A 21,116-nucleotide genomic window follows, 5' to 3' on the forward strand; every position below is an offset into this window, starting at 1 on the left:
TTTTTGAGGGGAACATTTTCCAGAAAAATTAATTTTTTTCGGGGGCGGGGGGGATATCCTTAAAATGAAAGTATCACCTGAAAGCATTACAGGGGTTCTGCAGAAGCTATCAAAGATATCCGCTGCGCTTTCCCTGGGGTCTTATTGATTTATTCTGGGCAGAAATTAAATTAGATAGATAGATAGATAGATAGATAGATAGATAGATAGATAGATAGATAGATAGATAGATAGATAGATAGATAGATAGATAGATAGATAGATAGATAGATAGAGATATATTTATCACTGTCATCAGGTAGGTGGTGTGGCAGATAAATCCAGCTGCCCCTGAGGGGGCAAAATTCAGCTATTTAGGGGAGTCGAAATTAAATTGTATTCCCCCCCCCCCCAGCAAAAAGATTTTGTGGTCCCCTGATAGGTACATTTATATATTACAAACATCTTTAGGTGAGATGTTTAGAAAAGAGATTCCCAGTGTCTCAGGGCTTCTTGTATACAGTATATTAAACGTCATTACTTTATTATGTTGTGTACAGATAAGGATACGTGACTTGCACATTTACGACTAACAAGCCCGATAAATAGGTGTTATGGTATATTTGAATACTGCAGTTTTCAGTACCTGGAGATATGTGTGACATACGGTACATTTCTTTTGTAGCAGAATCACTACGTAGAGGTCCATAGAGAATAAGAAAATAGCAGATTCTGTAGCTTTTTACGGATAAATAAAAGAAAGGTGTGACACCAGCCTAAAATAACCCACTAATGATACCTTACAAACTACCCACAATGCATCACGTTCCCTTACGTCGCATTACCACAGCAAGCAGAATGATGACCACAGAGTTTCATGGAATTCTGGTTATTTACCATGGTAATCCTGGGCCTATTTCCGTAAAGATTAGCATTTCACAGAAATGTGTTCACTGAATGTTGGAGACAGTTCAGACAGAAGTTATCTATTGATCACTAGGCGGAATATTTTCTCTGTACGAAGTGTACTCTTTCCAAACACCGAACAGACCAGAAATAGAGCGATATATTTAGATGACATCCGGCTTTTGGAAAAGCACACCGGGTCCTGATGTTCCTCACAGTAATCTATTGATAAGCGCCCAGAGTTTGCAGAGCTCTGTGACCCGTAGTGTAACGCAGCACTGGTGGATATAAAACTGCTGGAAGTACGATTCCTGAGGCAGGGAAACAGGGAAAATTCCCAAACATTTCTTTCTATGACCCCACTGAGGCCTTGGCAGCATCGTACATTACACAACTCCCAGAATCCTGTACTTCTCACCATCAGACGATTTCTCAATTAAACAGAGTCCTGATCAACACTTACATGAAAATAAATATTCCAAAATACAAACTCACTTAAACCAGTGGTTCTCAAACTGTGAGGTAAATTTACTAAAGCTTCTAAGACAGAGAATAGGTGATGTTGCCCATAGCAACCAATCAGATGCTTTCTATAATTTCTCTATTGCTTTCTAGAAAATGATACACAGCATCTTATTGGTTGCTATGGGCAACATCACAAATTCTCGGTTTTAGAAGCTTTACTAAAGTTACCGCTGTGTGCCTACGCACCCTGGGGTGCCGCGAGACTCTTGCAGGAATGCCTCGGAGTGGTGGTTCAGGACCGATCATGTTCAGTACTTCATTAGTATAAACAAGGTTGCTAATGATATCGCTACCTGCGACCATCGCTAGCGACAGCGGGAGCGCGCAACCAACCTAGGGTTACCACATCATCCCTTTAATTCTGGACACATATTAATTACACAGGTTCCACTTCACCTGGTTTTAATCAACCACAGAAGAACATGTGTAATTAATGTGTCCAGAATTAAAGGGATGAGGTGGTAACCCTAAACCACCCATACACACTGAGCAATGCAGCCAATTTGGGTGTGGTATGGAAGGTAGATAGTAACTAGGTCGGCAGTGTCTAAGTCGACCACTATTGATCGACAGTAGCTAGGTTGACAGGGTTTCTAGGTCGACAGGGTCTTTAGGTCGACATGGTCTAGGTCGACAGGTCAAAAGGTCGCTATGAGGTTTTACATTTTTTTGGGTGTCGTTTTCTTCGGAGAGTGACCGGGAACCCCAATTAGTGCACCATGTCCGCTTACCATGCTTCGGGCACGGTGCCTCGCTTCGCTTGGCAGAGATTACCGTTCCAAATTGTAGTCCACATGGATCGTTAAGTATGAAAAGGTTAAAAAAAAAGAAAAAAATCGTGAAAAACTCATGTTAACCTTTCGACCTGTCGACCTAGAACATGTCAACCTAGAAACCCTGTCGACAAATAGTGGTCAACCTAGATAGTGTCGACCTAGAGACCGGATCCAAGCCTATTTGTCATTACGAAATGGCAAATCGACCCAACAGTGCTCCAGTGTGCAGGACTGCCATCAGAAATTATGGGGCCCAGGACTGACAAAATAGACAGGGCCCCTCCCTCCCAAAAAAAGATTCTGTGCTCTACTCCACTCCTATGTGGTGTCATACATTGTGACGTTACATAAAGGTGGAGTGTTGCGGTCCTACAGGAATAGTCTACAGAGAGCTGATGCATAGATAAGGCTTGTTTTAAGAAGTCCTGCTTGTACATCAGACTGCTGTTGATTCACAGAATGGTGCAGCTCTACCTGTATTGGCGGTAGGAGCCAGGAGTGGGGCCCCCTCTCTGTAAGGGCCCGGGACACCAGTCCCCACAGTCCCCCCCTGATGGCTGCCCTGCCAGTGTGTACCCAGCTTAAGGCGCCGTGAGTCAAGAAAGTTTGGGAACAACTGACTTAAAACACAGGAAAATACACATTGCATGAAAAACACAGAAACATAAACAGGACACTAAAAGCATAAAAAGAACTGCTACACAACAATAAGCATGACATGAGAAACACTTTATATGGAAATGTCTTTTCTGCGCTAGTCAGGACACATGAGCAGCACAAGTGTGAGTGTGGTTTATAATTGCAGCCTGAACGTCCGCTGAGTGTGCTCAGAAACTGCAAGAATAATGAGTCAGGGAAGAGGATAATGAGGAGAGAAGAGGATAATGAGTCAGGGAAGAGGATAATGAGGAGAGAAGAGGATAATGTGGCATGAAAGAGGTTTCCTGCATAAATCAGCGCTGGAGCAGCTCCTGGAAGCTGGATATCTGTCCTGACCATGCTCTGCATCACTGACTCCTGATGGAGGGCTGCGGATATGATGTTTATAGAGAGCAAATGTCCAGCTGTTTAACAATTGTTCACCTCCTCTGCTCCCCTCATGCAGCCATCATTAGAGGCCTATACACCTGTGACAGTTGCCCTCTGTAAGTGGGTGCGGAAGCTGGGTGTAATATATGGGACTGTGGGCTCCCAGACGGATGAGGGATTTTTATTAACAGCTACATGAAAGAAAAGCTATTACCGATCTCATTATTTTCTGATGTTAAATGGGCTAAAACCAATCTCTAACAACACAATAGACTCATAAATCACTGTAGTGCATGCAGACATGGGCTTGGCTACCCCATACCGAGCAACTTTCTGTCACAAAAACACTTTCCATATTACATTACAGTAGGCTAAAGCAACCAGATCCTGGAGAGTTTACACAGGAACTGCCGTGGCCTACTGAGACTTGTAGTTCCACACCAAGATGGAGTGCCACACACTGCCAAATTCTGCTGTGCAGCAATATATCTTAGTTTCTCCTCACACTTTAGGCGACAAGAGACCAATTTATCTATACAAGTGAAAACTGCGTTGTCCATTTAGCTGCCAACTTCTCTGACGTCGGCCATTTTGGTCCCCTGTCTTTTCATAATCAGCGCTTACCAAACTCTTTCATACCGCGGCACACTGAGTTTTGAAATTCATTATTGTGACATTCATATTAACATATTGTAAAAGTTAAAACTCTAATATTAAAGGATATGACAGACTAATGTAGCCAGAATAAATTATTGTTGTCATTTATGTTTTCTGAACTTATTGCAGCTAAATTCTTGTGGCATACCCAGTTTGGTACAAGGGCACACCAAGTTTAGTACAGTGGCACACCCAGTTTGGTACAGTGGCATACACAGTAAGCTTGCTCACTGACTGGGAATCACTGGATAAATATTGCATTTTTCCCTTCCATACTGTAATGTGATTGGCTGTAAGGATTGGGCGGAGCTGACAACTGCACCATGAAGATGGTTGTCATGAGATACATTAGCTGGCACACAGGGAAACCTGTAATATGATGGAGATCACCCCAATTTTATTTGGGGGACACTCATTCAGTTCAATTTTATTGATGTATACAAAATAAACGCGTTGGGTATGATACGCAGGCAGTCAGAACACCGACCGCGGCATCCCGATGGTGGGAATCCCGACAGGGAAAAGGTAAGTATAATTACCTTTCCCCAATTCCCCCCTAACCCTACCCCTTCCCCTATCCCCCGCAGCCTAACCCAAACCCTCCCCGGTGGCGCCTAAACCTAACCCCATTTCCCACAGCCTAAACCTAACCCTCCCTCCCTCCCTCACAGCCTAACCCTAACCCCCCTAACCTTCCCTGGGGGCACCTAACCCTCTACCACCCCCCTCCCTCGCCCGCAGCCTAACCCTTATTCTACCCCCCTGTGGCTTACCTCTCTGGTGGCCCGGCATACACTAGTTCGGGATCCCGGCTGTCCTGGATTCCGGCGGTGGGTTAGTGAACCTTGTCAGGAGGCCTGTGCCGGCACTCAGAGCAGTGTCGGGATTCTGGTGTCGGCTCCAGATCTAAAGGCACGATGGTAGTAGTGATACAGGGTTATAAGCTACTCCGTGACATCTCCACATGCGGACAGGAGAGTAACTGGGCGATAATGGGGCATGCGCGCATTTAATGAGGGCGTGTAGACAGAACTGCGGGCTGCCCAGGATTGCGCATAAGTTGAGTCAGAGATCAATTTTTTCAGACGCATCTCTTGCACCAAGGATAGAGCTGGCGCAAGTGTGCGCTGGAAATGACAGCTACGAAACCAAGTATAGGAATAGGGGCAGTGCGGTCTCATTGGTGCGTCAGCCTATGCATGCATATCATTATATATAGTTCTGTGCACATTCCGTGCCATTAATATAGCTCCATGTGCGCTAATCAGGTGAAATTGCGGGCGACTTAGTCCATTGCAAAGTCTCTGGCCACACACACATTATAACGTCTTCTGAAATGATCGGTCACTTACGGCTGCCATGGAGTTGATTCGGTCGATGTAATAGTCCGGCCAGCTGGTAGCCAACTTGTTTGGATCCTCTTGTTCCTACAAGAAATACAAAGAAGAGGTGAGAGGAATTCTAGAAGCACCTGAGTATCCCTGATATTGTGCAGCCTTTAGTACACTCTATATTACCACCTATCACTACAATAAACAACTATAAATAGTGATAAATAGTGATTTTGGTGTTTAGCCAGTAACATCAGTTTTTGTTGCAGCCCCCACACACAGATCCTTTCTCCTATAGACAGTGTGGGGGATGCAGCTCTGTCAGCAGCCATACAGACACGGCCATTTACTGAACACAAAAAAGCATAATACAGCGGCACAAACGCTCTGCCAAGAGGTCATGTTTATGGGTGTCATAGGGAAGCACATGGATGTGCAGGCCAAGATCATGGCATCTGCTGAATTGCCCAATGTGTACTGAGGTTGTGGGTTTGATTCCCATCAAGGCCCCATCTGTGTGGAGTTTGTATGTTCTCTGGGGACTGATGTGAATGACTAAGAGGGGTATTCAATTAGCTGCGATTACAGACTTTTCGAGTGAAAAAACTGACTTTTCACGATTATAGCCTATTCAATTATCTGGGAAAATGTATTGGTGATCATTTTGTTTGCAAATTTCACTTCACGTACTCTAAGCAGGTGAAAAGTTGGGAAAAATACCTATTTTAAGGTAAAAATGTTTGGATATGGTAAAGAACCCCTGCTACAGCCCCTTTAGTGACTAATTAGGCACGTTGAAGTTTTTAATTATTTTTAATTGACAAATAATGACATGTCATTTTTGGGGTGAAAAAGAACAAAGTGATTAAAATTTGGGTTCAAGGTATGGGACAGATATATTTGGGGTGCTTTATGAGTGGGACAGGTGTTTTTAGGCTTGCAGGTGGGAGTAATCCGTCTGTTTCCATTTTTTCCCAAAAATGCATATAACAACCATTTCACACAATCCCAAAAACTCTCTAATGTGTTCTCTAATACACTTCTCTTATGTTATCCTGTGTTAGTTTAGCATTTTTTGGGGTACAGTCTGATTTCCTCATTTTCACCTACACTTTTCACTTCAAGAATTTTCACGTGAAACCCGTTTGGAATTGAATAGTTCGAAACTTGACGCAATTTTTTAACGCGGCAGTCGGTCGAAAATTGCAGCGCAAAAAAATGCAGCTAATTGAATACCCCCCTAACTCTTCTCTGTAGTAGTGATACAAGATTTTCATTGTAGGACAGAATTATTTAAATGAGATACAGTGGTGGAGAATGTTTATTTGCAGGACTGCTCACACTCATTGTCTCTCCGCTATAGGCCATGAAATCCCTGCCGTTATGAGGTCCCAGCGAGACTCATCCTTATACTTTGCACCGAGCAGCTGCACTCCTGAGGATTGGACAACACTAGGCGCACTTTGGCCAATGTAGGATGGATTTGGTCCAGGTGCAGAAGTTGCTCTACATAATGAAACCTCTTCTCAGCAGATTTATTGGTCTGTAAAACTCCTGTTAAGAGCTTTTAGTCCAGCAGAACTTGTCTGCAAGAGACTGAGCCGCGACGCGAGCACTGTACTACCCCAATGATTATTCCATGTGCCTCGTTAGCCGAACAGGCCAAGGATTACGTCCAGCAAATTTCAAATATTCTGCAGATTACTTTGCTGGCTTTGGTTACATCATTACAGCACAGCCTTCAGTACCTGGGAGCACTCCACGGGGTCACAGCGAATACAATTTCATCCTCCTCTCGCTCGTCAGCCCTTCCACACTTATTTTATAACTTTATCCCAGCCAGTGGATTTGTCATTATACATCATTGCGAGAACCTACACTGCACTTAAAGCGGAAAAAGGCTTTCTTCCCGGCACCACAACTTTTATAGCCCTTTATGAGTAAAACCGCAAGAATCTGTGTGTGATAAACCCAACACCAGCCGGGCCTCAGATAATGGAAATGTATTGAACGGTAATGAAGCCATTTTGTGGTTTCAAATCTCTGTTTTGCTGCCAGCGGATGTGGACGTATCGTGGTGTTTCTTAATGGACCTAGTGAGGCCGTTTCAGCTACAGTATATTCTATCAGGCACGGAATAGAGCTTACAGAGAGGACGGTACGCGCGGATATGTGGTAACCTATCACCTGGGTTTCACCTGCACTTGCTGTAGTTTATTTATATCACCGGAGGCCAAGCAATGATCCAAATGCCACCGGGGGGGGGGGGGGGGGGGGTGTGAAATAAGGTTCCATTTCATCCCTCCGGGAGGGTTAACATTTTCGGAGTGTTAACATTTTTGTTTACGGGGAAGCAGGCCTCAATATTTAACTGCGGCACTACATTGTGGGGGGGTCATATTGACGCAAATCATGTCATCACCATTCCACCCTACACTTGCTATTTGGACCTCACCTTTGGGAGCTCCAGGAGGAGAGGTACACGAAGTACGAAGTACGTGTTATTATAGTCATAAAATCAGAAAATATTAATACGACAATAGTCAAAAGGGAAACTCATTCTGGGCTTTGTATCTTTAATAATGCGATGCTGGCGGGAAATGCAGAGTCTCTACGGCTCTGTGTACACTGAGGAAACTACATCTACCATCATACACTGCATGTGCAACAATAACACCAAACACTGGGGGTGATTCAGGCCTGATCACTGCGAAAACGCACAGCGAGTGATCAGCAATTAACTGCGCATGCACTGCAATGTGCATGCGCGTTGGCAAACGACGACGGGCATCGCCGATCAGCAACAGGATGGTTCAAAAATTCTAATCGCACAGCCAATAGCAAGGTGATTGACAGGAAGAGGCGTTTGTGGGTGGTGACTGACCGTTTGCTGGGAGTGTCAGGGAAAACGCAGGCGTTCCCAAGCGTTTTCAGGGAGGGTATCGGACGTCAGATCCGGCCTGATCAGCCTGTTCTCATCACACTGTAGAAGTAAGTCCTGGGCTGCGCACACGCTGCACACACAGAGCAAATCATTCAATGGTGAGTGAGGTGCGAACGGATTTGCAGCTGTCCGCTGACTGAGGGGGTTTTTGAGCAGCTCGGCGTACACATGCGATCGCACACTAGCGCTGTGACTATACACTCCCCTTGGGCGGGGACTATCTCATTGCAGGACAACAATTTTAGCAGCCTAGCAATCAGGTCTGAATCGGGCCACACTATCTAGCTGCCCCATGTAATCTGCTTGCGTGGAATTCTGCCTGCGCGGAGCTAGGCATCCGGTTTCTAGGTCGACAGTAACTAGGTTGACTCTATCTAGATCGACCACTATTGGTCGACAGTAACTAGGTTGACAGGGTTTCTAGGTTGACAGGGTCTCTAGGTCGACATGTTCTAGGTCGACAGGTCAGATGGTCGACATGAGTTTTTCACGATTTTTTTTCTTTTTTTGAACTTTTTCATACTTAACGATCCACGTGGACTACGATTGGAACGGTAATCTGTGCCGAGCGAAGCGAGCCATGCGAGGGGACACGGTGCACTAATTGGGGTTCCCGGTCACTCTACGAAGAAAACGACACAAAAAAAACCTCATGTCGACCTTTTGACCTGTCGACCTAAAGACCCTGTCGACCTAGACACTGTCGACCTAGAGACCATCTACCTTCCATACCACACCCGTGGAGCTAAGTGCTGAGAAAACAACACAGAATGAGCTATTAGGACTGGGTAGGTTATGCAGTATCTTCCTACAGTAGTGTCTATTGCCCTCAGCATCCAAACTGAACAAGATTTCCCCACAGGAGCCCAGACAGTGCTGTAACTCCCTAGGTAAACCGAAAAATACACCTCTGGGCCTAATAGACTTTCAGGGGTCTATTTACTAAGCCCTGGATGGAGATAAAGTGCCAGCCAATCAGCAACTAACTGTCATTTTTCAATCCCAGCCTGTGACATGGCAGTTAGGAGCTGATTGGCTGGTACTTAATCTCCGATGACTTTGTCTCCATCCAAGGCTTAGTAAATAGACCACTTATGACAGTTACTTTCTGAAAGCAGAATGTCCTTTACTTACAGATGTAGACGGCAAAGATTTATTTAAGCAACAGGAGAAAACAAGACAGTAATTCCAGCTGGACGCTACCTGGGTTGCTCACTGCATGTACCCCAGCAATGGGACAGGAACCCAGTGCGCAGGTATAGGGTGAGAATAAACACTGGGTTCCTCAGTTATAAAGTGGGCAGAAAAAGCGCTCATCTGGCACAACCCTATACAGAGGCGTATCTAGGGTAGGGCGAGTGGGGCACGTGCCCTGGGCGCCTTGGCAGGCCCAGGAGAGGGGGGCGCCGCCGGCGTCCAGGGCATCATGCCCCACTCGCCCCTGTCAACCCTAAATGTGAGGGGAGGAGAGCGCAGCGTCTCTCCCTCCCCTCACCGCCGCTGCCAGCACTAGCAGCGCTGCCAGCAGCACTGCTGTGTCCGGTCTCCAGCGCTAGCCAATCAGAGCTTGCGGACCGGCTCCTGATTGGCTGCCGGTCCGCGAGCTCTGATTGGCTAGCGAACCGGCGCCAGACAGCCGCCGGAGACCTGGAGCGGCGAGGGGAAGGAGAGGCGCTGCGCTGCGCTCTCCTCCCCTCACATAGCAACAAGAACAAGAACTGTGGGGCAATGTATCTGGCACTGTGGGGCAATGTAACTGGCACTGTGGGGCATGTAACTGGCACCAAATGGGGCATGTAACTGGCACTGAGTGGGGCCTGGCACTGTGGGGCATGTAACTGGCACTGAGTGGGGCCTGGCACTGTGGGGCATTTAACTGGCACTGTGGGGCAATGTATCTGGCACTGTGGGGCATGTATCCGGCACTGTGGGGCATTGTATCCGGCACTGTGGGGCAATGTAACTGGCACTGTGGGGCATGTATCTGGCAATGTGGGGCAATGTATCTGGCACTGTGGGGCATGTATCTGGCACTGTGGGGCAATGTAACTGGCACTGTGGGGCAATGTAACTGGCACTGTGGGGCAATGTATCTGGCACTGTGGGGCAATGTATCTGGCACTGTGGGGCAATGTATCTGGCACTGTGGGGCATGTATCTGGCACTGTGGGGCAATGTAACTGGCACTGTGGGGCAATGTAACTGGCACTGAGTGGGGCAATGTAACTGGCACTGAGTGGGGCAATGTATCCGGCACTGTGGGGCAATGTATCCGGCACTGTGGGGCAATGTAACCGCCACTGTGGGGCAATGTAACTGGCACAGTGGGGCAACGTAACTGGCACTGAGTGGGGCAATGTATCCGGCACTGTGGGGCAATGTATCCGGCACTGTGGGGCAATGTATCCGGCACTGTGGGGCAATGTAACTGGCACTGTGGGGCAATGTAACTGGCACTGTGGGGCAATGTAACTGGCACTGAGTGGGGCAATGTATCCGGCACTGTGGGGCAATGTATCTGGCACTGTGGGGCAATGTAACTGGCACTGGGGGCAATGTAACTGGCACTGGGGGGCAATGTAACTGGCACTGTGGGGCAATGTAACTGGCACTGAGTGGGGCAATGTATTCGGCACTGTGGGGCAATGTATCCGGCACTGTGGGGCAATGTAACTGGCACTGTGGGTCATTGTAACTGGCACTGTGGGGCAATGTAACTGGCACTGTGGGGCAATGTAACTGGCACTGAGTGGGGCAATGTATCCGGCACTGTGGGGCAATGTATCCGGCACTGTGGGGCAATGTAACTGGCACTGTGGGGCAATATAACTGGCACTGTGGGGCAATGTAACTGGCACTGAGTGGGGCAATGTATCCGGCACTGCCGGGGAATATATCCGGCACTGTGGGGCAATGTAACTGGCACTGTGGGGCAATGTAACTGGCACTGTGGGCATTTTTCAGTGGCCACACCCCTTCTGGAGCGTGGCCACACCCCTTCTGGTGTGTGGCCACCCCCGCCGCGCGCACATGATTCTTTTTGTATGTTTTTTTTCGGGGGGGGGGGGGGGGGGGGCGGGCGCCATTTTCCATCTTGCCCCTGGGCTCCGAAAACCCTAGTTACGCCTCTGACCCTATAGCTGGGTACACACAACGTGATTTGTTGGGCAATCATGGTACCCGCGGCCGCTCTGAACGACCACAGTATAGTGTGTACATGCAATTCATCATTGGAGTTGTGTGGTTGCATCTTACAATCTAATCTAATGTGCTGCACATCAGACACGGGGGGATGTGACGAGCCCGCAAGGGGACTCTTTGCGCTTGACCTCCATCCCGGCCGCCGGTAAATCATACTGAACCCCAAGCACATTGAACATAGGACAAGTAATCAAACCCAAGATTATAATAAGAATTTACTTACCGATAATTCTATTTCTCATAGTCCGTAGTGGATGCTGGGGACTCCGAAAGGACCATGGGGAATAGCGGCTCCGCAGGAGACAGGGCACAAAAGTAAAAGCTTTAAGACTACCTGGTGTGCACTGGCTCCTCCCCCTATGACCCTCCTCCAAGCCTCAGTTAGGATACTGTGCCCGGACGAGCGTACACAATAAGGAAGGATTTTGAATCCCGGGTAAGACTCATACCAGCCACACCAATCACACCGTACAACTTGTGATCTGAACCCAGTTAACAGCATGATAACAGAGGAGCCTCTGAAAAGATGGCTCACAACAATAATAACCCGATTTTTTGTAACAATAACTATGTACAAGTATTGCAGACAATCCGCACTTGGGATAGGCGCCCAGCATCCACTACGGACTATGAGAAATAGAATTATCGGTAAGTAAATTCTTATTTTCTCTGACGTCCTAGTGGATGCTGGGGACTCCGAAAGGACCATGGGGATTATACCAAAGCTCCCAAACGGGCGGGAGAGTGCGGATGACTCTGCAGCACCGAATGAGAGAACTCCAGGTCCTCCTCAGCCAGGGTATCAAATTTGTAGAATTTAGCAAACGTGTTTGCCCCTGACCAAGTAGCTGCTCGGCAAAGTTGTAAAGCCGAGACCCCTCGGGCAGCCGCCCAAGATGAGCCCACTTTCCGTGTGGAATGGGCTTTTACAGATTTTGGCTGTGGCAGGCCTGCCACAGAATGTGCAAGCTGAATTGTACTACAAATCCAACGAGCAATAGTCTGCTTAGAAGCAGGAGCACCCAGCTTGTTGGGTGCATACAGGATAAACAGCGAGTCAGATTTTCTGACTCCAGCCGTCCTGGAAACATATATTTTCAGGGCCCTGACTACGTCCAGCAACTTGGAATCCTCCAAGTCCCTAGTAGCCGCAGGCACCACAATAGGCTGGTTTAAGTGAAATGCTGAAACCACCTTAGGGAGAAATTGAGGACGAGTCCTCAATTCTGCCCTGTCCGTATGAAAAATTAGGTAAGGGCTTTTATAGGATAAAGCCGCCAATTCTGAGACACGCCTGGCTGAGGCCAGGGCTAACAGCATTACCACTTTCCATGTGAGATATTTTAAGTCCACAGTGGTGAGTGGTTCAAACCAATGTGATTTTAGGAACCCCAAACTACATTGAGATCCCAAGGTGCCACTGGAGGCACAAAAGGAGGCTGTATATGCAGTACCCCCCTGACAAACGTCTGGACTTCAGGAACTGAAGCTAGTTCTTTTTGGAAGAATATTGACAGGGCCGAAATTTGAACCTTAATGGACCCTAATTTTAGGCCCATAGACAGTCCTGTTTGCAGGAAATGCAGGAAACGACCCAGTTGAAATTCCTCTGTAGGGGCCTTCCTGGCCTCACACCACGCAACATATTTACGCCAAATACGGTGATAATGTTGCACAGTTACATCCTTCCTGGCTTTGATCAGGGTAGGGATGACTTCATCCGGAATGCCTTTTTCCTTCAGGATCCGGCGTTCAACCGCCATGCCGTCAAACGCAGCCGCGGTAAGTCTTGGAACAGACATGGTCCCTGCTGGAGCAGGTCCTTTCTTAGAGGTAGAGGCCACGGGTCTTCCGTGAGCATCTCTTTAAGTTCCGGGTACCAAGTCCTTCTTGGCCAATCCGGAGCCACGAGTATAGTCCTTACTCCTCTCCTTCTTATGATTCTCAGTACCTTGGGTATGAGAGGCAGAGGAGGGAACACATACACTGACTGGTAAACCCACGGTGTTACCAGAGCGTCCACAGCTATTGCCTGAGGGTCCCTTGACCTGGCGCAATATCTGTCCAGTTTTTTGTTGAGGCGGGACGCCATCATATCCACCTTTGGTTTTTCCCAACGGTTCACAATCATGTGGAAGACTTCTGGGTGAAGTCCCCACTCCCCCGGGTGGAGATCGTGTCTGCTGAGGAAGTCTGCTTCCCAGTTGTCCACTCCCGGAATGAACACTGCTGACAGTGCTATCACATGATTTTCCGCCCAGCGAAGAATCCTTGCAACTTCCGTCATTGCCCTCCTGCTTCTTGTGCCGCCCTGTCTGTTTACGTGGGCGACTGCCGTGATGTTGTCCGACTGGATCAGCACCGGCTGACCCTGAAGCAGAGGCCTTGCCTGACTTAGGGCATTGTAAATGGCCCTTAGTTCCAGGATATTTATGTGAAGTGACGTTTCCATGCTTGACCACAAGCCCTGGAAATTTCTTCCCTGTGTGACTGCTCCCCAGCCTCTCAGGCTGGCATCCGTGGTCACCAGGACCCAGTCCTGAATGCCGAATCTGCGGCCCTCTAGAAGATGAGCACTCTGCAACCACCACAGGAGAGACACCCTTGTCCTTGGAGACAGGGTTATCCGCTGATGCATTTGAAGATGCGATCCGGACCATTTGTCCAGCAGATCCCACTGAAAAGTTCTTGCGTGGAATCTGCCGAATGGAATCGCTTCGTAAGAAGCCACCATTTTTCCCAGGACCCTTGTGCATTGATGCACTGACACTTGGCCTGGTTTTAGGAGGTTCCTGACTAGGTCGGATAACTCCCTGGCTTTCTCCTCCGGGAGAAACACCTTTTTCTGTACTGTGTCCAGAATCATCCCTAGGAACAGCAGACGTGTCGTCGGAATCAGCTGCGATTTTGGAATATTTAGAATCCATCCGTGCTGTCGTAGTACTACTTGAGATAGTGCTACTCCGACCTCTAATTGTTCTCTGGACCTTGCCCTTATCAGGAGATCGTCCAAGTAAGGGATAATAAAGACGCCTTTTCTTCGAAGAAGAATCATAATTTCGGCCATTACCTTGGTAAAGACCCGGGGTGCCGTGGACAATCCAAACGGCAGCGTCTGAAACTGATAGTGACAGTTCTGTACCACAAACCTGAGGTACCCTTGGTGAGAAGGGCAAATTGGGACATGGAGGTAAGCATCCTTGATGTCCAGAGACACCATATAGTCCCCTTCTTCCAGGTTCGCTATCACTGCTCTGAGTGATTCCATCTTGAATTTGAACCTTTGTATGTAAGTGTTCAAGGATTTCAGATTTAAAATAGGTCTCACCGAGCCGTCCGGCTTCGGTACCACAAACAGCGTGGAATAATACCCCTTTCCCTGTTGTAGGAGGGGTACCTTGATTATCACCTGCTGGGAATACAGCTTGTGAATGGCTTCCAATACCGCCTCCCTGTCGGGGGGAGACGTTGGTAAAGCAGACTTCAGGAACCGGCGAGGGGGAGACGTCTCGAATTCCAATTTGTACCCCTGAGATACTACCTGCAGGATCCAGGGGTCCACTTGCGAGTGAGCCCACTGCGCGCTGAAATTCTTGAGACGGGCCCCCACCGTGCCTGAGTCCGCTTGTAAGGCCCCAGCGTCATGCTGAGGACTTGGCAGAAGCGGGGGAGGGCTTCTGTTCCTGGGAAGAGGCTGTCTGCTGCAGTCTTTTTCCCCTTCCTCTGCCCCGGGGCAGATACGAGTGGCCTTTTGCCCGCTTGCCCTTATGGGGACGAAAGGACTGAGCCTGAAAAGACGGTGTCTTTTTCTGCTGAGAGGTGACCTGGGGTAAAAAGGTGGATTTCCCAGCCGTTGCCGTGGCCACCAGGTCCGATAGACCGACCCCAAATAACTCCTCCCCTTTATACGGCAATACTTCCATATGCCGTTTGGAATCCGCATCACCTGACCACTGTCGCGTCCATAACCCTCTTCTGGCAGAAATGGACAGCGCACTTACTCTTGATGACAGAGTGCAAATATCCCTCTGTGCATCTCTCATATATAGAAATGCATCCTTTAAATGCTCTATAGTCAATGATATATTGTCCCTGTCCAGGGTATCAATATTTTCAGTCAGGGAATCCGACCAAGCCACCCCAGCACTGCACATCCAGGCTGAGGCGATTGCTGGTCGCAGTATAATACCAGTATGTGTGTATATACTTTTTAGGATATTTTCCAGCTTCCTATCAGCTGGTTCCTTGAGGGCGGCCGTATCAGGAGACGGTAACGCCACTTGTTTTGATAAGCGTGTGAGCGCCTTATCCACCCTAGGGGGTGTTTCCCAACGCGCCCTAACCTCTGGCGGGAAAGGGTATAATGCCAATAATTTTTTAGAAATTAGCAGTTTTTTATCGGGGGAAACCCACGCTTCATCACACACCTCATTTAATTCATCTGATTCAGGAAAAACTACGGGTAGTTTTTTCACACCCCACATAATACCCTTTTTTGTGGTACTTGTAGTATCAGAAATGTTCAAAACCTCCTTCATTGCCGTGATCATGTAACGTGTGGCCCTACTGGAAAATACGTTTGTTTCCTCACAGTCGACACTGGAGTCAGTGTCCGTGTCTGGGTCTGTGTCGACCACCTGAGGTAACGGGCGCTTTAGAGCCCCTGACGGTGTTTGAGACGCCTGTACAGGTATTAACTGATTTGCCGGCTGTCTCATGTCGTCAACAGTCTTTCGTAAAGTGCTGACACTATCACGTAATTCCTTCCATAAGACCATCCAGTCAGGTGTCGACTCCCTAGGGGGTGACATCACTAATACAGGCAATTGCTCCGCCTCCATACCATTTTCCTCCTCATACATGTCGACACAACGTACCGACACACAGCACACACACAGGGAATGCTCTGATAGAGGACAGGACCCCACTAGCCCTTTGGGGAGACAGAGGGAGAGTTTGCCAGCACACACCAGAGCGCTATATATATACAGGGATAACCTTATATAAGTGTTTTTCCCTTATATAGCTGCTGTATAGATTTATCTGCCAATTTAGTGCCCCCCCTCTCTTGTTTTACCCTGTTTCTGTAGTGCAGGACTGCAGGGGAGAGTCAGGGAGCTTCCCTCCAACGGAGCTGTGAGGAAAAATGGCGCCAGTGTGCTGAGGAGATAGGCTCCGCCCCCTTCTCGGCGGCCGTTCTCCCGCTTTTTTATGGAAAAACAGGCATGAGTTAAATGCATCCATATAGCCCAGGAGCTATATGTGATGCATTTTTTGCCCCCTAAGGTGTTTATATTGCGTCTCAGGGCGCCCCCACCCAGCGCCCTGCACCCTCAGTGACCGGAGTGTGAAGTGTGCTGAGAGCAATGGCGCACAGCTGCGGTGCTGTGCGCTACCTTATTGAAGACAGGACGTCTTCTGCCGCCGATTTTTCCGGACCTCTTCTGCTCTTCTGGCTCTGTAAGGGGGACGGCGGCGCGGCTCTGGGACCCATCCATGGCTGGGCCTGTGATCGTCCCTCTGGAGCTAATGTCCAGTAGCCTAAGAAGCCCAATCTACTCTGCACGCAGGTGAGTTCGCTTCTTCTCCCCTTAGTCCCTCGATGCAGTGAGCCTGTTGCCAGCAGGTCTCACTGAAAATAAAAAACCTAAAACTAAACTTTTTTCTAAGCAGCTCAGGAGAGCCACCTAGACTGCACCCTTCTCGTTCGGGCACAAAAATCTAACTGAGGCTTGGAGGAGGGTCATAGGGGGAGGAGCCAGTGCACACCAGGTAGTCTTAAAGCTTTTACTTTTGTGCCCAGTCTCCTGCGGAGCCGCTATTCCCCATGGTCCTTTCGGAGTCCCCAGCATCCACTAGGACGTCAGAGAAAACATGTTAACTCTGCATTTCACATTTTAGAAAGTGTTGATTGCGTTTGTAGCTGTAAAAGTTCAACTCTGAAAAAAACGCTACTAAAGTCGTATCAGATTGTTTGGAGCCAACACACCAGCTGCTACAAAGGGTTAAAGAACTTCTGAAAAACCACATACAGTACTTGTTAAGATATATTGAGGTTTTAGACCTCGTATTCTCCTTAATTTCACCTGCAGCGAACTTTTACAGCGTTCATCCAATTGGCACGCTACCGACATCTAATCCTGAATACGTAAACCTGCGATCAGACCAAGTGCCGGAACGCGGCCGGTTTCCTGCTGTGAACAGTTGCTGCGTTACACTGAAAACCTCACTTGTTAATATGAAAGAATGAAAACATATGTTCCCAAAGAGAGAAGGATAAATTGAAAGATCACTCTGCTCCCACTGTGCGCGGCGTGCAGATTACATGTGATATATACATACACAACGCAGACACGGCGATGAGACAGAAGTGGTCCAGGAATGGGCGATCGTTATAACGGGATAGGAGGGGGCAGATGAGGTGACCCAACAGGTGCCAGTTCCATTTACTAGTAATATATGAAAGGTGTAACCAACAAGGAAACATCGATTCTGCCTGATGACCCATTCTGGGCTAAGGGGGTTAATCAGGTTTGTTAACAAACCAGAAAATCATATTAATGGGCAAAACCATGCTGCACTGCAGGTGGGGCAGATGTAACATGTGCAGAGAGAGTTAGATTTGCTAACAAACATCTATTTATGAGAATATCTCCAATCATAGCCCGAATATGACCTTTATTTACACATTTATTCACTTACAGCCTGATTCAGAGTCGGACAATAACAGCGATGTTGGACGCAGTGAAGAGATTTTCCTGTGTCTAAATTGCGCTGCGCATGCGTCCAGATTCCATACGCTCAGAGCTACATTTGAAGCGCACGGGATATGAACGTTCTCAGAAATGTTTTCAAAGTGTACCGGGTGTTTGGGGGCGGTGGCTTATATGGCGCACGCAGATGGTCAGTCTTGTGGGACTGATGTGGGCGTGTCGCCGGTAGTGATTGCGCACAGAGACACAGAATCGCTCACATAGGAGCTCTTATCCAGGTGGAGAATCTGCACTTGCCACAGTACAGGTGCCAGTTTCAATGGTGCAACCGATGGTGCGCAAGCAGTATTTTAGCTTCTGAAGACACTCAAAGTGGATGTATCCGAGCCAGATTCATTAAGGATTGCAGTCCTTAGCAATGCAAATGCAGGAGGAGGTGCATACCACTTCTTCCCTGTGCACACCGCCTCTTCCCTGCGCATACCGCCTCTTCCCTGCGCATACCGCCTCTTCCCTGCGCATACCGCCTCTTCCCTGCGCATACTGCCTCTTCCCTGCGCATACCGCCTCTTCCCTGCGCATACCACCTCTTCCCTGCGCATACCACCTCTTCCCTGCGTATACCACCTCTTCCCTGTGCATACCGCCTCTTCCCTGCGTATACCACCTCTTCCCTGTGCATACCAGCTCTTCCCTCCGTATACCACCTCTTCCCTGCGCATACCACCTCTTCCCTGCGCATACCAACTCTTCCCTGTGCATACCACCTCTTCCCGCATACCAACTCTTCCATGCGCATACCACCTCTTCCCTGCACAAACCACCTCTTCCCTGTGCATACCACCTCTTCCCTGTGCATACTAACTCTTCCCTGTGCATACCGCCTCTTCCCTGTGCATACCACCTCTTCCCTGTGCATACCACCTTTTCCCTGTGCATACTACCTCTTCCCTGCGCATACCACCTTTTCCCTGTGTATACTACCACTTCCCTGCGCATACTACCACTTCCCTGCGCATACCACCTCTTACCTGTGCATACCACCTCTTCCCTGTGCATACCGCCTCTTCCCAGTGCATACCACCTCTTCCCTGCGCATACCACCTATTCCCTGTGCATACCACCTCTTCCCTGCGCATACCACCTCTTCCCTGCGCATACCACCTCTTCCCTGTGCATACCACCTCTTCATTGCGCATACCACCTTTTCCCTGTGCATACTACCTCTTCCCTGTGCATACCACCTCTTCCCTGTGCATACCACCTTTTCCCTGTGCATACTACCTCTCCCCTGTGCATACCACTTTTTCCCTGTGCATACTACCTCTTCCCTGTGCATACCACCTTTTCCCTGTGTATACTACCTTTTCCCTGCGCATACCACCTCTTCCCTGCGCATACCACCTCTTCCCTGCGCATACCACCTCTTCCCTGCGCATACCACCTCTTCCCTGCGCATACCACCTCTTCCCTGCGCATACCACCTCTTCCCTGTGCATACCACCTCTTCATTGCGCATACCACCTTTTCCCTGTGCATACTACCTCTTCCCTGTGCATACCACATCTTCCCTGTGCATACCACCTTTTCCCTGTGCATACTACCTCTTCCCTGCGCATACCACCTCTTCCCTGTGCATACCATCTATTCCCTGTGCATACCACCTCTTCCCTGTGCATACCACCTCTTCCCTGTGCATACCATCTATTCCCTGTGCATCCCACCTCTTCCCTGTGCATATCACCTCTTCCCTGTGCATACCACCTCTTCCCTGCGCATACCACCTCTTCCCTGTGCATAGCGCCTCTTCCCTGCGCATACCGCCTCTTCCCTGCGCATACCACCTCTTCCCTGCATTTGCAATGCGATCATCATTAACCACCGGTCGCGATGTTCATCTGCAAAGGCAGGCTGAGTAAGCTTCAACTAGCTCAGCCTTGCCGTCGCAGTGTGGCGTATGGGGCCAATGAAACTGCGTCTTGCGACGCAGTCCTTTGCCTCGCCACTCCTGGAAAACGGGGGGGAGGGCGCGGGGCGACATGTCCATTTTCCCAAACATTGGCGGCACCCATCTCTCCCCGCGAACATCTCTGCCTGTCAGGCAGAGGCGTTCGCATTTTAGCGAAGCAATCGCAGCACTCGTTCTGTACATATGCAGTCCCCAAACATCGGCATAATGCAGTAAGGATCGCTTTTGCGCTCCTTACTGAATTAGTCCTTGCACATGCACAGAAGGGAAGGACTTGTCGTGGTATTTGTATGAAGTCACGCTGCAGCCTCCGACTCCTTATTGTGGCGATATAGAAATCATTCTGGACGGAATTTACTTACAGGCGAAACTGGCCTGGAGCTTTAAGTGCTGACTAAGCCCAAATTTGGGCTTTCGTTCCACTAGAATAATAAAAGACGTATAAACACAAGCTTTATTTATTTAAAAAAAAAATATTTGAAACATGAATGCATTAAAAAGGTTTAGTCTAAAGGCCCGTAAACACTGGTCGATGTATCGGCCGTTCTCTTGAACGGCCGATACATTGCGGGACCGTCGGCCAGTGTGTACGGGCGATACGTCTGTGAACTCCGTCGTTCACAGACGTATCGCGTCGGCCGCGCAGCACAGCCGACAGCCAATATATCTAACGATATATTGGCGCGTCGCTGTGTGTACACGGGGCGGTCGTCCGACCGCCCGTACACATGCTGCGGCGGCCGGCGGTGATTGACAGGTGAACTGGGCGGGCGCGAGCGCCCGCCCGCCCAGTTCATGACGTCAGTCCCCCGACGGATCGGGCTGTGTGTATGCACAACACACTGCCCGATGCGTCCATAGATATATCTGCAGATCAATTGATCTGCAGATATATCTAATAGTGTGTACCCACCTTAAGAATAAATCCATTACTGGAGCAGAATGCCCACTGTAAAGGGCAGACTAGATGGGGCAAGAGGTTCTTATCTGCCGTCACATTCTATGTTTCAGAAATCCCATTCAATACATTATACATATATTGTTTAAAGGACATTACCAGGAGAGGAAACCGCAGAAGAGGGGGGG

General features: G+C 48.7%; 1 protein-coding gene across 4 annotated transcripts in view; it reads right to left on the reverse strand.

Moving 5' to 3' along the window:
- The window catches only part of DAAM2 (dishevelled associated activator of morphogenesis 2), a 471,074-nt gene that overhangs the window by 264,836 nt on the left and 185,122 nt on the right, over window positions 1-21,116 (reverse strand). For all 4 annotated transcript variants that reach the window (XM_063918836.1, XM_063918833.1, XM_063918835.1 and 1 more), the window contains exon 4: window positions 5,225-5,299. In XM_063918836.1, coding sequence (XP_063774906.1) covers window positions 5,225-5,299 — 75 coding nt within the window. The remainder of the gene's footprint in view (window positions 1-5,224; window positions 5,300-21,116) is intronic.

Source organism: Pseudophryne corroboree, chromosome 4 (genome assembly GCF_028390025.1).
Source record: "Pseudophryne corroboree isolate aPseCor3 chromosome 4, aPseCor3.hap2, whole genome shotgun sequence".
Classification (NCBI taxonomy): Eukaryota; Metazoa; Chordata; class Amphibia; order Anura; family Myobatrachidae; genus Pseudophryne; species Pseudophryne corroboree.